Source organism: Corapipo altera, unplaced genomic scaffold (genome assembly GCF_003945725.1).
Source record: "Corapipo altera isolate COAL_440 unplaced genomic scaffold, ASM394572v1 64, whole genome shotgun sequence".
Lineage (NCBI taxonomy): Eukaryota > Metazoa > Chordata > Aves > Passeriformes > Pipridae > Corapipo > Corapipo altera.
In genome coordinates, this window is record NW_020884893.1 from 10,818,357 (window position 1) to 10,839,440 (window position 21,084).

A 21,084-nucleotide genomic window follows, 5' to 3' on the forward strand; every position below is an offset into this window, starting at 1 on the left:
TCTGCCCAAGCCCCCTGCACATCCTGGCTGGGGAGCTGAGCCAGCACAGGTGGGCTCAGGTGATGCCCCTTCCTGGCATTCTTGCCTCGGAGGCAGCTCTGGGTGGATCAGTGTCCAACCCCTCCTCCTTCCCACAGCCCACACCAGGAGACTGCCCAGAGCAGCATCTCTAAGACAGCAACACACTCAGCTCTTGGCACTTCCCCACTTCCCACCCACGCTTGGCTCCTGCAGTTTTTCAGAAAGTCACGGATTTGCAGCAGGATGAACACACTCCTGTGGCAACTGAGCATTTCTCACCACTGTGAAGGAGAGTAATAGAGCCCAAGTGCTTACAGGCAAAAACAACTTCCACAGAAGACAAAACAGCTCTTGTACACCACAGCTCAAAACAATACAGGGGGGAATTTTTTATTTTCCTAAACTGTCATTTAGAAACAATCCATCATCCTTTATTAAAGCTGTCAAGAGGGGGATGAGTTACCTCGAGGGACTCACGCTTTATGTGTAAATTGTGATTGAGAACATGTTTATTGCTGTGCTACCTGCACATGATACTGCAGCTTCCTGGTTTCCAAACAATCAGAGAGAATTAGAAAAAGGAGAGATTTGCACAGTTGGAATTAACTTAATCTGAACTTTGTACCAGCTGTGCAGAGCGAGTGTGTCCATGCACACCCAGGGCAGGTGAGTGAGCAGGGAGAAGAGGGTGGAAATGTAGGGATGAGAGGATGGGGAATGACTCTTGCTCCATAGCTTCCCACAGTGACTGGACCCAGCGTGGTGGATTTTGCACTGTGGTTTTGCATAATATATTTTTGTCATTTTAGCTGAGCTACCCAAGCTCAGGTGTCCCTGCAGGCTCCCTCAGCCCAGGGGATTTTCCAAAGGAAGGACTGTGGTACAGAGACAGAAACTTAAACTTCCTGATTTTTTTTTTTACCTGCACACTTAAATACTTTGCCAGAGTGCTTAAGACTGGTATTTCCTATAAACTGAAGTACAACAAGCCTGGCAACTCAGGTTTTTTCTCTTCTCTGTTCCTGTCATTGTATCCTGAAGGAGTATCACTTGAGCATAGTTTGTCTAAACTGAGATCAAACACAACTCTTTTTCTTGCCCTACAGCACCACATTCAAAGAATGGAAACCTCTCCCCGGGGTACACCTTGAGAGCTGCTAAGCTCACTGTATCTTGGCAGTTCAGTGTTTTTACAGCAGAATAATTACAGATAAGGGCACTCCAGACAACCAAACAACCAAAGTTAATAAACACTTGGAATTTCTTCCCAGCTGAACAAGGATGCAAAGCTGAGAGAAAAAAAAAAAAATCAATTATCTGCATGGAAAAGAAAGTTCTTAAAAAATTCAGGTTCAGCAATATTTCATTTCAACATCAACCTTTATCTTGGGGACTGCTGTAGCTCAGTCTCTGTTCCACTTCACAGGGCAGACTGGAGAGACTGTTTTCAATGTTGCACCCTCAGTTCAAATGCCAGGAGAACAAACAAGTGCCACAGGCAATGAAGACACAGATAAACCCTCTCACTCCAGGAGCAGAGAATGAAGCCTGTTAGTGACATTTTCTGTGAACAGTTTTGTAGAATTCAGCATCAGAAATGGCCCCAAATGTTTGCTTTTCTTCTCAAAGTTGTTGATAAGAAATAAACACTTCCGCAACAAAATGAACTCTGCCAGAAGCAATTTCAGTTTTGCACCAGTAAATTTTACACTCAAGAAACTGGAAAATTATCAACAGACATTGCATGCTATCAATTCAGCCCTGTTCCTCATGCAACCACTTTTTTTTTTTCTCCAAATGCTTTCCTAGGTAATAGCACTTTTTGTAATATTCAGACACAGACTGGAATGACATCAGAAAGCAGTGCTGTGTGGAATGGGCCAGCCTAGGAAGCCTCCTGGTAAGCAATGCACATAAATGCCTGGCCCCCTCCCATCTCTGAGTGGATACTGCCCATTTCCACAGGACTTCAGCTTTCACATACAGCAGCTTTGTTTGCCTGACATCTGAAGGCAGCCCACGATCTCAAACTCAGGCTGATTTTACATTTCCAGCACTGTAGATGTGTGAGCAAGAGATTTGTTTCCATCTATCTTGGTAACTCAATGTCAAGTAATTGCATTCAAACTCCTCCTTGCAAATCAGAAACAAGCCTAGGATCTCTCCCTTTGGATCTTCTCCACATGGAATATGGCTCACATCTGTGTTCAATCAAGCCAGTTGCTAAATGTCACAATGCCCTCATTCACAGGTAGCTTAAAGAACATTTAGCTCATAATAAAACAATCTGGACTCTAAAGTAGAACAGCCCTTCAGATGTACAGTCCTGTAAGTGTTCCTGTAAAGTCTGTATATCCCAAACACATTTGCATGGAAAGGCAGCCCATAAAAGGTGTGCATGTGCCAGGCACATTCAGTGCCACGATTTCCCCCTGATAAGGACAATGTGGCCCTTCTCTACAGGAGTGTCCAAGGGCAACATGTATAGAGAAACTCTTTGTGAGCTGACTGATGTTATATTCCTGCTCTCATACACATGGATTTCATTTGCTATTTCCCCTTCATTCACTTTTTAATTCAAGCATTTTAAAAATCTATGCCATGGCCAATGACCATTTCAATGGTGCGTGATCTGGCCTGGGTTCCTGCAAAAACTTTCATGCCAGCTTCTCACTCTCTTAGTTTCTATATTTGTCTTTCAGTCACTGCAATAACTGCATTTCTTCCCCTCCTTGCCAGGTATGAGTGAGTAAAGAAAAGAAGGGAATATTCATGATTATTTTCAGTATATTCAGAACTAAGCTCTGGCATTGCTAAAGGAAAGTTTTCTTTCACTTTACGAATACACAGCATGATATAGGAACAGTGGTGTCTTGGGGAGTGGTGATCATGGAGACAGGATGGGCCTGTGGTAGAGTTTAGATCAAAGCCACAGCAACCTTTGAAAATCAGGTTTGTGTCCTTACCTTTCACAGGTCAGAGGGGCCCGACATCAGGGATGTGTTCTCCAAGTCTCCTGTACTGCTCAAATTAGAATAAGCTGCTACCTTTAGAAAAACTCATGGTTTGCTCTTCCAGCACTCAGTGAAATACTCAGCAGTCAGAGGAGGAGGTTCAACCCAGGAGGACAGTTTCAGTGTTTATCCCAGCTCTCTGGGCAGCCAGCAGCAACTGTGACTCCAGGAACACTTAAAAGATGGAACACTGAGGGTGACTACCATGGACACTTCTCAATATGTTTGTGTCATGGTTTAACCCCCCCCCCCCCCCCAAAATGTAGAATAACAGAGCTTAGATCCAAGCATTTCCTCTCACTTGTAGATGAATTGCACAGTGGTTCCACAGAGAGTTCTCTCAAAGGATTATTTGATCATTTAGGACTAATAAAATAAATGCCTGCAGGGGTCAGCTGATTTCCATGGTATTTTACAAGCCTGCATACAATGGCTTGTGCACTCTCACATCAGTGAGCTGCTTTCCTACAGGAAACAATTCTGCCTGTGAATGATGCAAAGCCCTCCCTGCACCACTCTGTGCTGGGGAGAACATCTGGCTGAAGACTTGCATGGTCATTCAGAGGGGTTCTCTGCAGTGCTTTAGCTCTCTGACAAGCTAATGTTTCCTGCAGTAAATACTGCCTTCTCCAAGCTGCTACTTTTTTAGTGAGAGGTTAAGCACTCATCAAAATTACCTCCCACCAGCTATACTCCAGTGCCTTGTAAGGTTCCAAATCCTACAACATCTGCCTGCATTTACTGGGCAAGAAGACTCATAAAATGCTGCATGGCTGTCAGCTGTGGAGGTATTTCAAGACTATCTGACCTGTTAAAAGAGAAGAAAAACTCGACCCATATGCACTTTGCAGCATATTGCTCAACTGTTTGCCATTAGACGTAATGAACCCTTCCCCAAAATGTCTTGTATTTCTGTCTGGAAGGGCTCAGACAGTGCAGGGAAGAGCACACTAGATCAACCTAGATGAAAAGCATGATTCTACAATGTTACAGCACTTGACATCAGCAGTGTCTGTTATAGGACATTGCTCCCAGAAGGATATGAACACCTCCTGCAGATAATACTCTCAGACACACAATTCACTCAAAGTATGTCCATTTGCTTCCCACCACTATCCCAGGCAGGCCTGTGGGCCTGACCAGGTGTTTGAGGGCATCCTGAACAGTGATAGAAAACACATTTCATGCTACAGTTTTTCTCAGTCAAAGCTCTTCCCCTGCTGCTGCTCCTGGGAGTGCTCAACCCACAGAGCCTCAAAGAGCTTTAATAAGTGATGACCAGAGCAGTTTTAAGAGCCTGGCTTTTACCATCCTTTCGAGCCTGGTCACCTGTATAGCTCAATCCAGCTCAACCATGGTGTTGAAAGTGCTGGGATGGTTTATAGTTACTCTCAGGATTTGAAGCATGGGAAAGCAGTTAGATTTTATTGTATTTTGGGAAAGTGTTTTTAACCACTTCTATCAAACGATGCTGCAGCTATAGAAGGAAATCACTCTGGACTGTCTTCAAAAACAAATCACAAGGGAACATTTTTGGGCCAAAAAGTGATCATGCTTAAAATGGGATACAGACTGTTTCTGTGCAATCCTCCTCGCTGGACAAAACAATCAGCAAACTGATTTGGGTGACTCCATGGACACCAAGGAGTAAAGATTCCTCCAGATGTAGTTTCAACCTGGACACAATCCTTCTCTGACAGATAACAAGACATGATAAAGAAAAGCTGGATTTGCCACCTCCAGTGCTGAGTAGTGGCCACAAGACTCCAGTTCCCAGCTCAGCATTAAAATCAAAGCCTTATCACATCTGCTATCATGCAATTGGGGATAAAAATATGCCCTGTCAGCATACTTAGCAATTCTCTTCCTCTTGAGCAGAGTAAACCTCTAAATACCAGTGGAAAAGAGGGAACTGGGCAGCACATCTCCAGTCTCTGACCTGCTACTTAGGATCCCTCTAAGTCTCAACTGAACACTCCAGAGCCAGGCATTTGCCTCGAGGCTTTTCCAGCCCCATTATACCCTGTTCCAGTACTTCAAGGCCTCCAGGAGAAGAGCCAGACAGTGGCCAACAGAGGATGCTCAGAGAAAAGTGTAAGAAAAACAACAGTAGAGTAATCTTTGCCCTGGTATTGCCTTGTCATCCTCAATTAACCTGCCAGTCACAGCCTTTCTAAATCCAGCTTATATCCTCCTCTTTTTATCTTTAATAACTGTCAATGGACTCTTCTTCAGACAGTGCAGGTATTCTCATAGTTCTGGAGGTCACAGTAGTGTCACTGTTTAAACCCTGCCAACATAAACAGAAAGGGCATCCAAATTAAATATAAAAAGGCCCATACAAGTGTTATCCTGTGCCATTACAGCAGTTCAGAAACTCCTGAGCTGCACAGCCTGTGCTGACTGAAGCAGGGTCAGACTGTGCTTGTCCACAAACATCATCCCAGTCTCTCATCATATAATTACATTCTATTTTTTCCACCAGAGCATTACCTCACACAGAGCTTGGAAATGAGATACAACAAAAGCAGCACCAATACTGCACAGCATCATGAGTCTGATGTTTCCTAACTTTCAAGTGCTTGACTATGCAGGTATGATGTTTCCTGACACAGAATTTTATGTGTAATTTTACACTAGCTCTTCTATTGCCTTCTAGATATTTTGAAGAAAGCATCACTAGGTATACTGAATCAATTATTCAGTGAAGCTTCTATAACATTTTAGCATATTCTTTGCCAACTGCACTATAAGCTGAATAATCAAGGCCAAGTTCATAATTTCCCAAGCTGTTAGCATCCTATGCTTTTGGATTTTTTTACATCCTACTGAAGTGATGAAAACAAAATCCACAAACAGAAATCTCCGTGACATCCAAACATCTCTGGGAGTGTTTTTTATGCTGACTCTGCTCATTAACCCATGTTTTGAGTATTCTATCTGACCTCCATAAAGGCTCCCAAGACAGCAAAGCAGCAGGTTAGGGAAACATCACTTCTTTCTTCTCTCTTGGCTCCCACTTCCTCATCATACCCCACCACAAACTATATTTTCCTTACCCAGTCCCTTTATTATTCTTATTCTTCTACCTTATTCTTCTCTCTCATTCATGACTATCCTGCCTGGTCCCATCTCCCCAGTGTCACCTCCTGCAAGCCTGAAGACAGTCAGACACACAAAACTCAAGCAGACACAAGACACCTCCAAAGTAAATGCTCTGTCTTAGAGGAGATCCCTATTTTTGACTGTCCCAGTTAATATTTGATTTCCATTCCAGGGAAGGGTCAGAGCAGAGCTTTCCCCGTGGGCAGCAGTAGCACAGACCCCTGCAGCTCCCAGTGCATCACTGTCAACACCTCTGCCTCTCCCCCTGACTCCCCTCTCCTGGAAGATAGCTCGTTTTAAAACAAAGTAAATGGAGCACAGTCAGCCCCTGGTGTTTAAAAATCTTTGAAAGGGAGACTGTGCTGTTATGCTAAAGGAACCTCGTATTTACACTGTAAAAAGTGAGGTCTGACCCCTCCTGAAGAGAGGCCTCTCCCCGTTGAACTCACCACGGAGTGGAGCACAGCTTTACTGCCATGGTATTAGACTGCAATTAATGCAAACCAGCTGGGAAGCAGAACCTTCTGAAAGAGGCCACTCGTTTTCTACTGAGGTTTTAATTTGATGAATCTAAGGCAACTGAGAGTGACAGTTTGCTGAGAACATGCCCTCGCTTTCCCTTATTTTCTGGGACTTCTAATGCATTCACTGTCTGTATGCTGCAGTGTGATCCACGTTTCTCAGGTGCAGATTGAAATTCCACCACTGTTTTCATCACCAAGTACTTAAAAACTCAAGCTTAAAATTAAACATCCACTTCCTCTGCAAAGTTCATGCAGGCAGAGGTAACTAATTATGCCAAATAGCTATTTATGACCTCATATTAAATTTGTAGCACACAAACTGGCACATAACTGCAAGAAATTCAGGCATCTCTTGGAAAAAAATTGGTCTAGATTATTCAGGTATCAACAAGGGTCAAAATGTTTCCAGCATAAAAAAAAACATTTTAATTGATCAATTATACAGAATTTATTTGGTCTCAGGCCAGGAGAACAATCCATAACCAATTCATTCCACAAACATAAGCAACATATATAATTAGTCCATTTTAAATCAGTGTTGCACAAAATAAATGCTGCTTTATTTGACAGCTGATCAGAAGGACTCTACAAAGAAAACAAATGCTTAGCAGTAGCAAAGAATTTCACTACATAGGTCTTTGGTCCCAAATTTATGTCTGTACCAAACTCAATACTGCTTTGCAACTCCTTGGCAAAGGAAAGTTATCCCAGTTACATAACTGAATTTTCCTTTGTAATGTAAAAAGTATTTTGTGGGTAGATAGATTTGGATATTAAAAAAAAAAAACACCAAAAAAAGCAATCCAATGCTTTCCTGTCCAATGACAGTATCCACAGTGGTCTTTGGCCATTTTTAACTGTTGTGCAACCTCATAGTTTCATACCAGCTGTCATTTGAGCAATAATAACTGAAGAGCAAGGCATTGTCTAGGAATTAATGCCAAGCTGAGAAGAGATGGCCTGATGTGCAATAAAGGGGTAACACATGCTCATGCAACCACAGGAAACGCTCCATAAGCTGCCATTGCACTCCCTGCAAAACTGCTGGGTTTCTGTGTCAGTGAATATGCTGGCACAGCTTTCTCTTTGTGTTTTACACAGCTCACTAAATGCTAAGTTTCTTATATTCCAAAGATTTCTCCCCCCCTCAGCAACAAGCAGCCTCCTCAACTGCCAGTTAAGACAGTGAGCTTTTGGGGGTAGAACTGGAATATAATCTTTGTGTCTCATGTTCGATTTCTATCACTGAATAATAATTTTACCAGAAGCCTGAGGAAATCACTGAACTGCTAAATGTCAGAAAATGTAAACTTAGGAAAACACGTGCTAAAAATCACAATATACTTCTAATACCAAGCCCAGGGTGTTTGGCTATTTGGTGCTGCAATTGTAAACCACTTACATGAGGACTGATTAAGAAATGGCATGGACCTTGAAGCAACATTTTTTTACCAGCATTACAAATTTATCACTTTGAGGACAAGAATCTAATGCAAACTGTTACCTCCTCTGGAGATTTGTGACTCTAAACTGCCATCCCCAGACTGGCCACATGCATATTTCAAATATCTTCATTACGAAACAAATAATTTAATATTTTTTTAAATAAATACTGACATGAAACAACGTTGGTAAAAAAAAAAGGGGGAGAGAAAAAAAAGTCACTTTTTCAGAGCAAATAAGTGAATACAAGATTTCAGTCTGAATGTTACACAAAGTCTGATGATATACTATTATATCCATTGTTACATGGTGATTAAAATCATTATTTCAATCTACATTACCTTTGCAATATAGTTTCCTGCTATTTTTATGAGCTACAGAACTTGCCAATCTCATCTTCTATATTTATGTATGTGTTTGACACACTGCATTAGCTATTTGGCTTACAAACTCTTCCACATTTAATTTATTTTCATGCCAGGGAAGCATGAAAATAGATTTCCCCTTCTGGTTGCATGTAAAATAGTTCTTTTTCTTTACCACTTAATGACCAAAAGAATGTTCTATCCTTGTGTCACTTTTCAGCGGATCCTGTTCTCACTCAAGAACCAGGATACAACTGGAGTTCAAGGTGAAAAGCTGAATGCTACCCCTTTACAGCTGCATCACCTGTGTTTGTAATGCAAACAACAGCCCTTACCAGGGAGCAGAATTTGGTTTAGAAGTACCAGGTGACTGAGCACAGCCAGCAGGGAGGGGAGGCTGGTGCCAAGCAAACACCAGAGGAGACAAACCAGCACCATGTTGGCACTTCCTGAGGACAGCATTTGTCCCAGAGCCCTGTGAGACACAGGTTTGCCACCCAGGAGGCCAATTATTCCTCGGTGATGGGTGTAACACCCCTGCAGTGGGTACTTACTCGCTGCTGGACCATGTCACTCATATCTGAGGGGACAGCGAGGAGGAATTGCTCGGGCTGCACGATCCGACCACCCGCACCCACCTGCAGGTGAGTTCACTACCCTGCTCTGGGAGCTGCTCCTCAACAGAGGCAAACAGTACAAAGTTATTTCACTCACGTGCTTGTGCTATAACCACCTTACAATTTTTGCAGAGAAGAGCTTAAGAAAAGATTTTTTTCCTTGCACCGAGCAGCACACGCTGCTGGAGACACCGTTCCTTGCTGGACCCCTGCACATCACCCTCCTCATGATCTCTCTTTCCTCACAATGCAATAAACATTTTGTCCCTGATGTGAGGGTTAAGAGCTTCATTCAAAGCCCCCTGAAATTCATTTTTATAAAAACATGCCAATAATGCCAAGGTTGCAGGTTCTATCCCAGCACGGGCTATTTGCTTCAGAGTTGGACTTGAGAATCCTGGTGGGTCCCTTCCCACAGAATATTCTGTGATCTGAGATCAAGTATATCAATAAAAATTTGCCCTTTTCAGCTGGTTTAGCCCATCACCAGCAACAGAGTGACCAAAAGGACTGATGTGAACTTGGCAGAAGTCTCAGTGGTCCTGGAGCTGGCTGGCAGGGAGAGCTGGGAGTGATCCCCTCCCCACCCCCCAGTGCTGTGCGTGGGAAAGCACTGAGCCCACATTCCTCGGTAGCACTCAGCACAGGAAGGCTCCTGGCTCCTCACTCAAACCTTTCACTAGCACTCAGCAAGGTAAATAAACCATATGGTCAGGGAGCTTCAGACTGGTCCTCTCAGGAGCAAGGAGAAGAAGGGTGGAAATACTTGTTTACAGGGAGACACATTTACTCCCGCTCCCTGTGCCTCAGAGTGAGCACCTGCCACTTGCAGAAATTGTTTTCCCCTGTTTTCTTTTGCATTAAAGGCTTAGTGAAGTGGCTGAAATGATCTCCTTGGAACAAATATCTGAAAAGAAGTGATTTCACCAAATACCACAGCATGGCCCTAGGAACACTCACGCTCATACACATAATTCTCAGCATGTTTTGGTACAACACGTGGCTGTGTCACTATTGTTTTCAAGTGTAATATTTTCGAGTGCTGATGCACAAAATTTGCTTGTCTAAACCTCTTGACCGAACAAAGGGGCCACCTTAAAGACTTCAGTCCCAAGAAAGCCAAGAGTCTGCCTTCTCAAACAGCTCAGTGAGCTACGAGAGAGCACACGTGGGACAGGTGAAACCTGCAGGAGTCACCGTGACAAAAAACCCCAAACCCACAGGCTACCATTTTGATTTCTTTTTGTGCCACATTCAACCCAGATGTCTCCAGCATGTGCCATGAGGCATCCAAGTCCCCCAAACCAGCTTAGTGTTAGAGATACGTGCTCTCTGACAAAACCAGCATGTGCAGTCTCAGCAGAGGGGGTCAACTCTTAGTCCTCAGCTTTCTTAAATAATTTCTAGAATAAAATGAATTTTACCTTGTTTCCCAGTTTGTGTAACTGTTTAGGATTTTAGTTACTCTCAGACTTAAAATCAAAGTGGACGTGTGTGCCCACCTTTCACTTTCAGGATAGAGAAGAATTAGGAGAATTGACAGAGACAGTTTTGGAAGGGGGACAGCTCATGTAATGACACAACAGGGCATTTCACCCAGAATTCCCAACAATATCAAAAAGCAAAGTGACAGACTTGATCTCTTTCCCCTTCCAACAGCTTGTACAACAACTTGGGAAAGCCATGCAATCAAGCTTTGGTTTTCCAACCCTTGGAAAATCCCTAAAGGGGAGGACAAAGGCAAGGGAGAGGTTTTTCCTCGTGTATTCACCTTCCTCCAGTGGAGTCACTCACGGGTTTTTTAGTATCAAAGTATCAGCTTTTTAAAAAAGAATTAGTGCAGAGAGTATACAGCAATTTAACCACGGAGCAGTCTGTTCAGGTCAGCATAAGGCAGAAAGAAGTACAATACTGTTGGCATGAAGTGTAAAGCCACCTTTGCTTCCACTCAGAATGCAGGAACTCACACTAACACAACAATCCCAGGTATGCAGCCACAGAACTAATTAAAAGAAAGAAAATGCAATTTCTGCAGTAAGACAAAGCTTATATTGATCTTCTTGAAATTTTTCTGGGGTAAACTAGTGTTAATCCAGTCCCTCAGCCAGAAATCAATGCCTTGATGAGCAAAACAGATCTACCACAGACTTACCTCCATCCCTGTGCTGGCTGCCTACACCTAAAAGCTTTCCACAGTACTTTCAGCAGGAGAATTGGTCCGGGGAGGGGGGGGGTGAGATTCTGAGCAGCCACGCTCCTCCTGCCAGGCCCTGAGCTGTACTCACCATGCATCTGGTACGTGTAGGGGGCCTGTCCTGCTGCTGGAGCACCAAAACTGGATCCATAGCTGAGGAACCCACTCTGTCCTGGGGAATGGCTCAGGCTGTCCTCTGTTTTAATGCCTTTGGGGTATACAGTGAGAACCAAGAGCAGAACGTGAGTGTTTGTCATATGAAGGTGTAAAAAAAGCAAGTTCAGTAATTAACAATTTACCAGCTACATTTTCACTAATAAACTCTTCTTTTCTACGCTTTCTTTTATGCATTTATATTTAAATACACGTATATTTAATTACATGCATTACCCAAACAGGTCTCCTAAATAACAGTCAAACAAACAAATCACAAATAACATTTGAGTCAGCTACATCCTGTATCCATACCTGACTGCACTTCTGCTAAGGCAGGTAAACAACCGTGACGAATATTGTTTTCAAAAGCAATTTCTGAACAAATAGTTTTGTTTCAGAATTAAACAAACTCACTGACTCATGAATTTTCTGAGCAGTTATCAGATGCAAGCAAAGATTAGCAAAGCAACAGGACCTTCAGCAAAATAACCTCAAGACTTCTGTTCTCCACAGAGTTATTTTTTACTTGCATTATTATTTTCAGCTTTGGTATCAAAACATTTATTGGCAAGTCATACAGGAGGGTTATCATCTATTCAGTTAGATATAACATAGAGTTCAGGAACAATAGGTAAGCCCTGAAGCCAAAAAAGTCTTTTAATTTCTAAACCCAGGCAATTAAACTGACAATTTACAGGGGGGATCAGCAATAGCTGAATTAAACATTGCAAGATGAAACCCTTGCTGGTAATGAAAGGGGTTGATATTTTATTCCGAGATGCTGCCGAGGTTGTACAGCTGTATTATTAAAATAAACAGCTCAAAGGTGCATCTTATTACCAATCCTTTGGGCGTGATCCTTCCCTCCATCTCTATTTGCACACAACAAAAAATGGCACTGGACACTGCCCAAGTGATGGGACCAGACAAAGACCCTGTTGATGTTTGGGGCTTGGCTTTACACATTTCCCAGGCTGCTGTCATCTTTTAGCACCTGTAGGCAAACCTGGCAAAAGACAAGTTGAATTCAGGTGCCTTTCCCCAAACATGCTGTTTTCCAGCCACGTGACTCCTAAAAGCATCAAGTCTGTGTTTGCTCAGGTTTGGAATAAGTTCTCCCAGATGATGTTTTCTCTAATAAAAATCACTTATTTTAGCCTTAGGTGAGAGGAGCTGTGATGCAATTTGGGTCCAAGATAGCAAGAAGATGATAATGCTGCACAGTGAAAGGCAGGACGTTCCTTTGGACAGTGAGGGAACACGTGCTGGTGCAAATCTCTGGCTGCATCCCTGCTGGGGAAGCAAAGTGTGCATACAGAAGCCACTTTTCCCCACATCCCATGCTTTTCAATTCCATCAGCACTCCACATGCCAGCATTCAACCTACCCCGGGTACAATTAATCTTCAGCCAATGGGCCTTTTTGGGAGCCTAAAAATTGTTGTCAGACAGTGAAATAACTTAGCACCAAATTAATTTCCACACAATGTTCTGTTTTGTCTAGAAACTGGCCCAGTTTTATTTTTGTGCCTAAAAACAATACTGCTTCACTGTTCTTGGTTGCCAGCCAGGTGGAGTTTTTCATAGGCTGTGTTGAGTATCTTAGAGAGGGTGTAGGGGCTGGGGGAGGGAAACCACTGCTCAAGGATGCTAAGAGGTCATCCACAGGATTTATAAGCAGCATATGGGCCTGACACATGCATACCCTAAAGCCTCTAGGCAGCAGCAAATGGCTCTGCTTTCACCTGCTCTAACAGGACAACTGTTCAGAGTTTGCCTTGGAAATCAGCCAGCTGATGCAAACACACAAGTAGCTCCAGGAGAGGGTCTCAAAACATTCCTCTCATCATCCTGGTAGAGCTCCAGCTCTGCCAAGCCCACTTCCCTGATCCTCCAGACTGCTGCACTGAACCCCCCCTTCAGTAAAAGCCTTGTCAATGGCTGTGTAAGAGCTTCTTGTTGGGAAGACATACTGTATTTGCCAAATAAACTATGGTGTTTAAGAGTACAAAAGAAATAAAACTAAGAAGTCATTTTAATGGTGCAAGACACAGCACTCGGGGGACCAGCCAGTAATAAGGAGCCCAAAGCTTTCTATTAGAGCTGTACCTAAACAAGAGCAACATCTCTTTGGTCTTTAGGAATGGAAAGAACTTCTCAGCTCTCTCAAGAGCTTGAGGACACTGCTGACACTCAGTTTACCAGCATTCCTCTGCCAGGAGTGCTGGTTTAATTATTTCCCTGTGTGAATCCCCAGCTGCTCCTGCCCAGCACTGTCTCCCCACAGCTGCTGGCAAGGCTGGGCAGAAAAGCAGGGAACAAAGCTGACTGGGGTTAGAAACATTTACTGCACCTACAGCTCATAACTGCCCATTTAAACACAGACCATCTTCCAAGACCAAAGTATGTTGTGTCACCTCACCCAGGCCCTATTCTGCTCTGTCTTGGTTCTTCTGTAATAATGTACAGAAAGTTTTTCTTAAAGTAGCTTGTACCATTGAGACTTCAGGAAGAATCAAGGAAAGCAAAGTGTAGTTTATATAAATATCATATTTACTGCAAGAGACTTTGTCTTGGCAGTGAGTCATGGGAACACTCACCAGCTACTACTCCTAAGTGGCACAGCCTACTGAACCTGAATTTTTCATACCCTACCACTGACTGGCTCCAAACTTTACCTAGTTTGTAAATACACAGTCCACGATACCAAGAGCTGACAGGTAGTTCAAAGTAAACCCAACATTTTTAAACAAGTCAGATTTTCCCCCGAGCCTGAAAAGGGAGCGTTGCTGCGCCACAAATGACATTTCACTGCAAAGCTTAAAACTTCAAATCCATTTTGCTGGCAGCAAGAGGATCAGATACCTCAAAGGTAACACAGCATGGGAGTACTCACTGTAGGAGGGAATTCCATAGGGCTGCCCTGGAGGAGGGTAGGCAGTGTATGCAGCAGCCTGCTGGATTCCCGTGCTGTACTGAGTCTGTCCGTACGTTGCCATTGTTGGGAAAGATGGAACTGTCACTATATGGGGATAATGTCTATTCAGAACAAGAAAACAGAAGGTCTAAGGCAATAGTTACTGCACATGATCTTCTAGAGCACAAGTGGAACACTTCTAGACATCTTGATAAAATAACATCCAAAGCATAGTGATGAATATTTTGGGAACTTGGAATTGTCTAAATTGGTGCAAAAGGTTGTTTCAGTGTTTGGCTCTTGACATGAGCCATCAAAATAAGCCACCTAAAAGGATGGGGATTTTAAGACCGTGCAAAATATATGCAAGTTAAAAAAAAAATAAAATCATCACTGCTTTTTTTTTTTTACTTTTGAGTTTGCCAAACAACTGAGTGTGAGGGGAAGCCTCTGACATTTCAACATATCCCTCTGAGGTCACTCATAAACACAAAAACTGATAAGGTTTGGGTTCCCAGGGGTACAAAAATGCACTGCACAGTACCTCAAACCTTATTTCACTCCATATCTAAGAAGATTAAGAAGCAGTTACTTCGTTGTGCCAGAGCCGTGCGGGGGAACAGGTGGATGGGCTTAAGGCAGATGTTTTTTAAGGTGACAGAAGTCTGCACAAAATGGCTGTTCAGCAGAACACGGCTTTTAAATGACAGCACTTGGCACGAGCACTCACTTTGTGGTGTACAGATGGAGAGGACACTGTGGTGCTGCTTTGCTGCTGCCTGGAAAACAAAAATTAAAGGGTCTCAGACTTTCATCATGTTCTGTTCCATGGCCAAGCTGGTACAATTGTTTTTACCGCTGCTGGTTTGAGAAAAATATACAGGAATTAGAATTAGACTTTGTTTTTAGTGAATCTCCCCAAACTGAGGTAGGTAAGAAAGCTATTCTCCACTTAACAACAAATAAAGATTTAGTTTTTAACTAAAGGTGATATCAATTTATTGAACTACCAGTTTTTTCTTCTCATGGGAGTGATATCAATCATGAGGCTGGGCTTTGGAGGGATGACTCATATGCTCAAGGCTATAAAAGCAACTGCTATGATGGCTGAAGTGATTTAAGCTCACTGCACTTTTTGCTCTTTTGCTTTTTTTGGTACTTTCCTAGACCATGACTCACTTTCCTAAATGCTCATTAAAACATATCAAATCAAAATAAATATTAAAAAAATACAACACTCTAAATCTCCTTAATTTGAATCTTTTGAGTTAACTATAGCCTACCTTATTTACCTGCCAGCAGCCAAAAAAAACCCAGTAGAAAACCCTGTCACACAAGTTAGATGTGCAGGATGCCTTCTAATGGACCAAACTGTGTCCTGTAACACCACCGAGGAAAAATGCACCACCAGCTTTATCCAGAGACAAATTCAGGTTTACTTAATTGAAAGTAAGAACAAAAAATGTCTACATTAAAACCTGCAAGTTGTGCTGAGAACAGCATACCAAAAAGCCACCTTGAGTATTATGCAGCTTGCCTCCACAGTGCCATCCAAAATCTTGCTTCTCGGTTCCTGGCTGGAGCTGTTGGTTGTTATTTCAGCACTATAAATGCCAAAACACTCTCACAATCATCACTAGTGACACTGGGCACAACTGATTCGGCCTCTGCAGAGGGTGATTTCCCAACTGCAGGTGCACAGGGTGGAAAAGGAGATTCCTGCAGTGCCCCCAGTGCCTGGACATCGCTGCTCCCAGGCAGTGCTGACAGGGAGGTACCCACAGAGCTGCAGAGGGATTTGTACCTTCAGCAGATATGGATTTGTACCTTCAGCACAGAGCTCTACAGACCTTCACTTGCTCAGCCGTCAGCAAGTTGGTGAATTAAACACTTAAACCATAACTTATTTAGTGAAATATGCAAGCACACATAAAGCCTAAATACAAGCAAATAGTCCTGTGGGTTTGGGTAGCCTGTTTTACCATAAACACGGACACAATGCCCCAAAAGATTCAACAGGCTCACGTCTGAAATGTTTGTTCCTCCTGATTTAAATCCCTTTTGAAAATGTTCTCTCCTACGCGACCCTTTTTCACAAGATTTTACATGCCTTGATCATTTTTCATTATAACATGCAGATTACACCAAAGTATTTTTAAAAATACTGCCATTTCACCTGATACTTTTTTAGACTAAATTTCAATAAAAAAATGCATCATCATGAGTTCGAACTGAAAATATTAATTACTGGACATTTTTCTTTGGTTAATTTATATAATTAACCATAAAACCTATTTAGCCCTAATCACTGACAGAAACAAAACCATAAGGACTCCTCCTTCTCGTTCTTAAAACCCTCAAGCACAGTAGAAAAGCAAAACCCACCCCCCTATAAAATGTTACAGTAACCTATTTCCCAAGCAATAGGCAGAGAGCTTTACTTTACAAAAACTGACAAAGGATATGTTATACAAATGCATATATTCACTTAAACACACATAGACAAGATAGGTTTTAAATCCAGAATTGAGCTTACCTGACTCCCCTTCAAACTCCCTATGAAAAATTTGCTTTGACTTACCTGAAAGAAAACAGTTTATAAAATTAAGATTTTTAGACTGTGAAAAGAAGAGCTACACAATTTCTCTCCGTCCTTCATATACCAAAATTACCAGGATTGCACTGAAGAAACAGACATTAGAGTATTCATTCCTTTAATTCATAATGCACTGACAAAGAGCAGAACAGACAGTTTGAGCACAAGCTTAATTTCTTTTCTATTTGAAAAAGACTACAGCTTCAATTTTTTTTATTTCTGAAAGACTAAGTACAGAGTAAATAAGTTTGCCAAGAATGCCAAGCAGGAATTTACTGTGTGTGAATACACAACATGTTACTGTCACCGACAAGAAAAGGCAAAGTTAATCCTACAGGCAAAATGTGAACTTAAGAAAATTTCTACAACATAACTGCACATCTCATGATAAGCATCCATGAGAAGAGAGGGCCAGACAGCTACATGGACATTTCAGTGAGTAAGTACTATGACCAGACTTGCTAAATTTAAAACTGTACGTGTAACACAGAGCATACATTTGTGGGCATTTATTGCTTTAAGAGCTCAGTCAATCTGAGAATTGACAAACACACAAGCATTTTCCTGCTCTTCAGATTAACAAGAAGTTATTTTCAAGGGAAAGAGCACAATCTTGGTAGCACAAGGGATCATTCTGCAGCAAAACAACCATAATGTTTCTATAAGAAACACACCAGCAGGAGCTGTCACTGGCAAACTGGTGTCCAACAGTACGACTGACATGTTGGCTCTCATTTATATCACATTATAAAAAATAGTTCCTGCACCAAGATGTTTACGAGATGATGTACTTAAAAATCATTTCTAGTTCTAATCTTTTCTACAAACAGGTACATTTAAAAGGATGTTTTCTTTAGATTGTTATTCCTTCTACTGCTCTTGCAAATAGGCAGTGGAGATTGAATCAGGCGATTCCTAATGCCTCAGCAAACACCCAAACAAAACATCTCCTGGGCTTCTAAGAGCCTATAAATGAAGGGTTAAACACACTACTAAAACATAATAGCCAGTGCCTTTTCCTAACTCCCCTCTAACAGGAAGGCTGACAGATCCTGACCGCAGCAAACAATAGCTGGGATTGTACTAGCAAGAACTAGTTCAGCTGCATCACTTGCCAATAATTTTTTTAGCAGATTTAACATTCTTCTGTTTCCTTCACTTGAACAGTGTGATGGGGCGGGAGGGGAGGAGGAGGAGAGCAGATAAATTTCCATCAGAGCCTCAGCCACTGAAAGAATTTGTCCTTGGTACCTGCCAAATGTGAAACTCCAGAGCAGGGGCCAGCAGGGCTAACCTTGTGGAGATGGCAGCAATCAGAATCTCAGAGCAATGCAAACTGGGGCACGGAGTTGCTCTGGAAAGATGTTTTCTGGCTGTTTGATACATTGCTGGGCCTGGGAGCCCCCACACTCCCCTCAGCACGGACACCAAAGCCCAGGGCTCACGTTCACACCACTGGGACCAAACAAAAAACCCACCAGGTCTACACAAAATAGGTTTTCTACCTGCGATTTTTCCAGTGGAACAAACATATACAGGATGCACGTGTGTACATGCAGGCACTGACCACACAGAGATACATATCTGCACGTGAAATATTTCCATTCCATTTGCATTCAAACCATTGTGGAACTAAAGGATTCAGCCACAACTGGAGTGTCTACAAAAAATACCCCAAAATCTCAGTTGCTCGCTATACTGTTGAACTAATTGTCAGGAGAAGGGGCCTTGCAGTGGCCAGTCCCCTTTGGTTATACATAAATATATATATGTTATGTTATAGCCAGTAAACATTAAGCAGAAGAGCAGCCTACCTTCTATGTCATCTGGAGCCGTGGCATAAATGTGAGAAAGGTTAAGCTTCAGTCTGTCAGGGCACTCTCTATTTACAGTCAGACTGGGTGATATCACTAGATCTAGCATTTCCTTATACCTGAAGGAAAACAAAGGAAAAATACAATTTATTCATTAATTATGCATGCTTACTAATGATTCATTTTTTTTTCCCTAAGAGTATAAATATTAAAGCTGGTTACCTAAACCCAGGCTTCATATAAATTCCACATAATAACATTCACTAAAGTTTTCATCAAAGGGAAACGCTGAATTAAAATGCAGTACTTGCTTCCTTGGAGATTACACCCATCTGATTAATGCTTTCCCTTTCTTCCTGGGTTTTGCCACACAAAAACTAAATTCCTGATTTGTCATATGCCATCAAAGCAAGAATGTACACACCAGTGTCCAGTGAGGCTCCAGAAAACACTTCTACTGGTTGCAAATGAAGCTGAGGGCAGTGAACAGCATTATCCAGCATTTTAAGATAAAAAGTTCTGGTGACAGGATCAGTTTTCCAGGGGACACCCAAACCAGGCACCCAATCACAGTGTCCTGGCCATTAGGTGGCCGTGACACGGGGACAGTCCCTTTCACAGAAATAACCTCAAAAATTTCAAATTAACAACATATCTTCAGTCTCCACAGAAAAACATATTTGTCTACGCGTGCTATAATGGAAGCTTAAAACCTCTGCATTACACAACCAGTCCAGAAAAGAGGACTAAATCATTATTTCAGACTCTCTGCACAACATCAACAGGTCTATTCATGTTTTCAACACACGTCCCTAACTCCAGCTATACACCTTTTCAGAACTGGCTTCCAGAGACACTCACTTGACTCTGGGGGGAATTTGGGCTACCAAGGAAAAGCATAACTGTGCTCTTGGACAGAGCAGGGCCTCGGCAGGAGCAGCTGGAAGAAAGGGAATCAGGAGGTGAGTGGATCCAAGGCACCTGGCTCAGCAGTGAGCGTGCTGCTGCCAAGGCTGGCACATCCCTGCTCCCAGGCTGGGACCCTCTGGAGCTGGACTAAACAGGCAGCAGGTGACACAGCACCAACAGGCTGATAACAACCCCCAGCACACCTAAACTATGGTGAAGTCAAAGACAACAGCACATAAACCTGAAATCTCGACACTGGGCTCCTGCAATACTAATCTGTGCATTCTGGGAGAAGCCAAGAGACTCGTTTTGATTTTCTGTTTAAATATCACTCTGTGGCTTCACCAGTTTCGAGAAACAGAAAATAACAAACCACATAATTTTTACCTGCACCCCCCCCAATCACTTTTACAAAGCCTGCAAGTCCCTGTGAGGGAGGGTAAGTGTTGTTAGGAACAGGCACAAGCCACATGAAGTATTTCACCTGTAACCAAACAGCAAAGACCAAAGCTGAGCTCATTTTCACTTCCCCACCTAACAGCTGGGAAGGCACAGTGCCCAGGCAGAACACACATGAACCCTCTGTGAATTTGCAGAACTGCCAAAAATGGGTATGAAGAGGCATAACCATGTACAGTGTCTTTTCTCCGGGTGGGATCTGGCATTTATCCACCTCCCTTGGAAATCCACCTGGGCATATCCACCTTCATGACCAACACAGCCTCAAGTCCAGGGGCTGGTAAGGGCTTCCTGAGCCATGAAGACCTTGAATCAGCAGTGAATGACCAATGCAGTGGAAACACAGTGCTCTGAACCCAACACTCCTGTGATCCATCTGCTGTGTGTTAGGGATTTTCTAGGAAAACAAGACCAACATAAAAACCAATGTTGCTTTGCAGCTGCATCTTTGTTGCCAGTGGGTCTCAAAGGGTTCCACCTTCAGATGTGCCCCTGTGAGAGGAGCACAACTGACTGACTCCCCCTCCCCACCTCAGACACAGTCAGACTGAAAATGCAGGTTCACAGGGGCCACCAACTGTGCCCACAACCAGTGTCTGTGCCACCAACTGCACGGAAATGCAACAAGGAGTCAGATACACACAGGGACACAAAAACAGTCCCTAGGTGTAAAAAATCCTACCTGAGTGACACAGTCCAATGGCAGAGCCCAAACCCCTCACCTAACCCCAAATAAAACAGCTTATGAGACACTTGACTCGGTCCTCACAGCACTGGAGGAAGCTATCCTAGCTTTTTCTCCTGAAATGGCCAATCTCACTCTCCTGCTGGCACAACCCTGCTGCAAAGGGCTCAGGAAGACTTTTGTGGTGCTTCTCAGTGGGGCAGAACAAGGTCTTTCCTACAAAGCTATGGCTCTTAAGACCCTCTGAACAGCAGCAGGCTCTTTTC

The 21,084-nt window shown here is 42.9% G+C and overlaps 1 protein-coding gene across 3 annotated transcripts in view; it reads right to left on the reverse strand.

Annotated features, from left to right (window-relative positions):
- EYA2 (EYA transcriptional coactivator and phosphatase 2) overlaps window positions 1–21,084 on the reverse strand; it is an 82,302-nt gene that overhangs the window by 28,054 nt on the left and 33,164 nt on the right. The window contains exons 2-6 of one of the 3 annotated variants that reach the window (XM_027646420.1): window positions 18,766–18,884; window positions 16,892–16,936; window positions 15,086–15,134; window positions 14,335–14,477; window positions 11,375–11,491 (exon numbers count right to left, since the gene is read on the reverse strand). In XM_027646420.1, coding sequence (XP_027502221.1) covers window positions 11,375–11,491; window positions 14,335–14,477; window positions 15,086–15,134; window positions 16,892–16,936; window positions 18,766–18,874 — 463 coding nt within the window. In that variant the 5' untranslated portion in view covers window positions 18,875–18,884. Of the gene's footprint in view, window positions 1–11,374; window positions 11,492–14,334; window positions 14,478–15,085; window positions 15,135–16,891; window positions 16,937–18,765; window positions 18,885–21,084 lie in introns of those variants that run through there. The other 2 variants (XM_027646421.1, XM_027646422.1) reach the window with 2 other exon arrangements.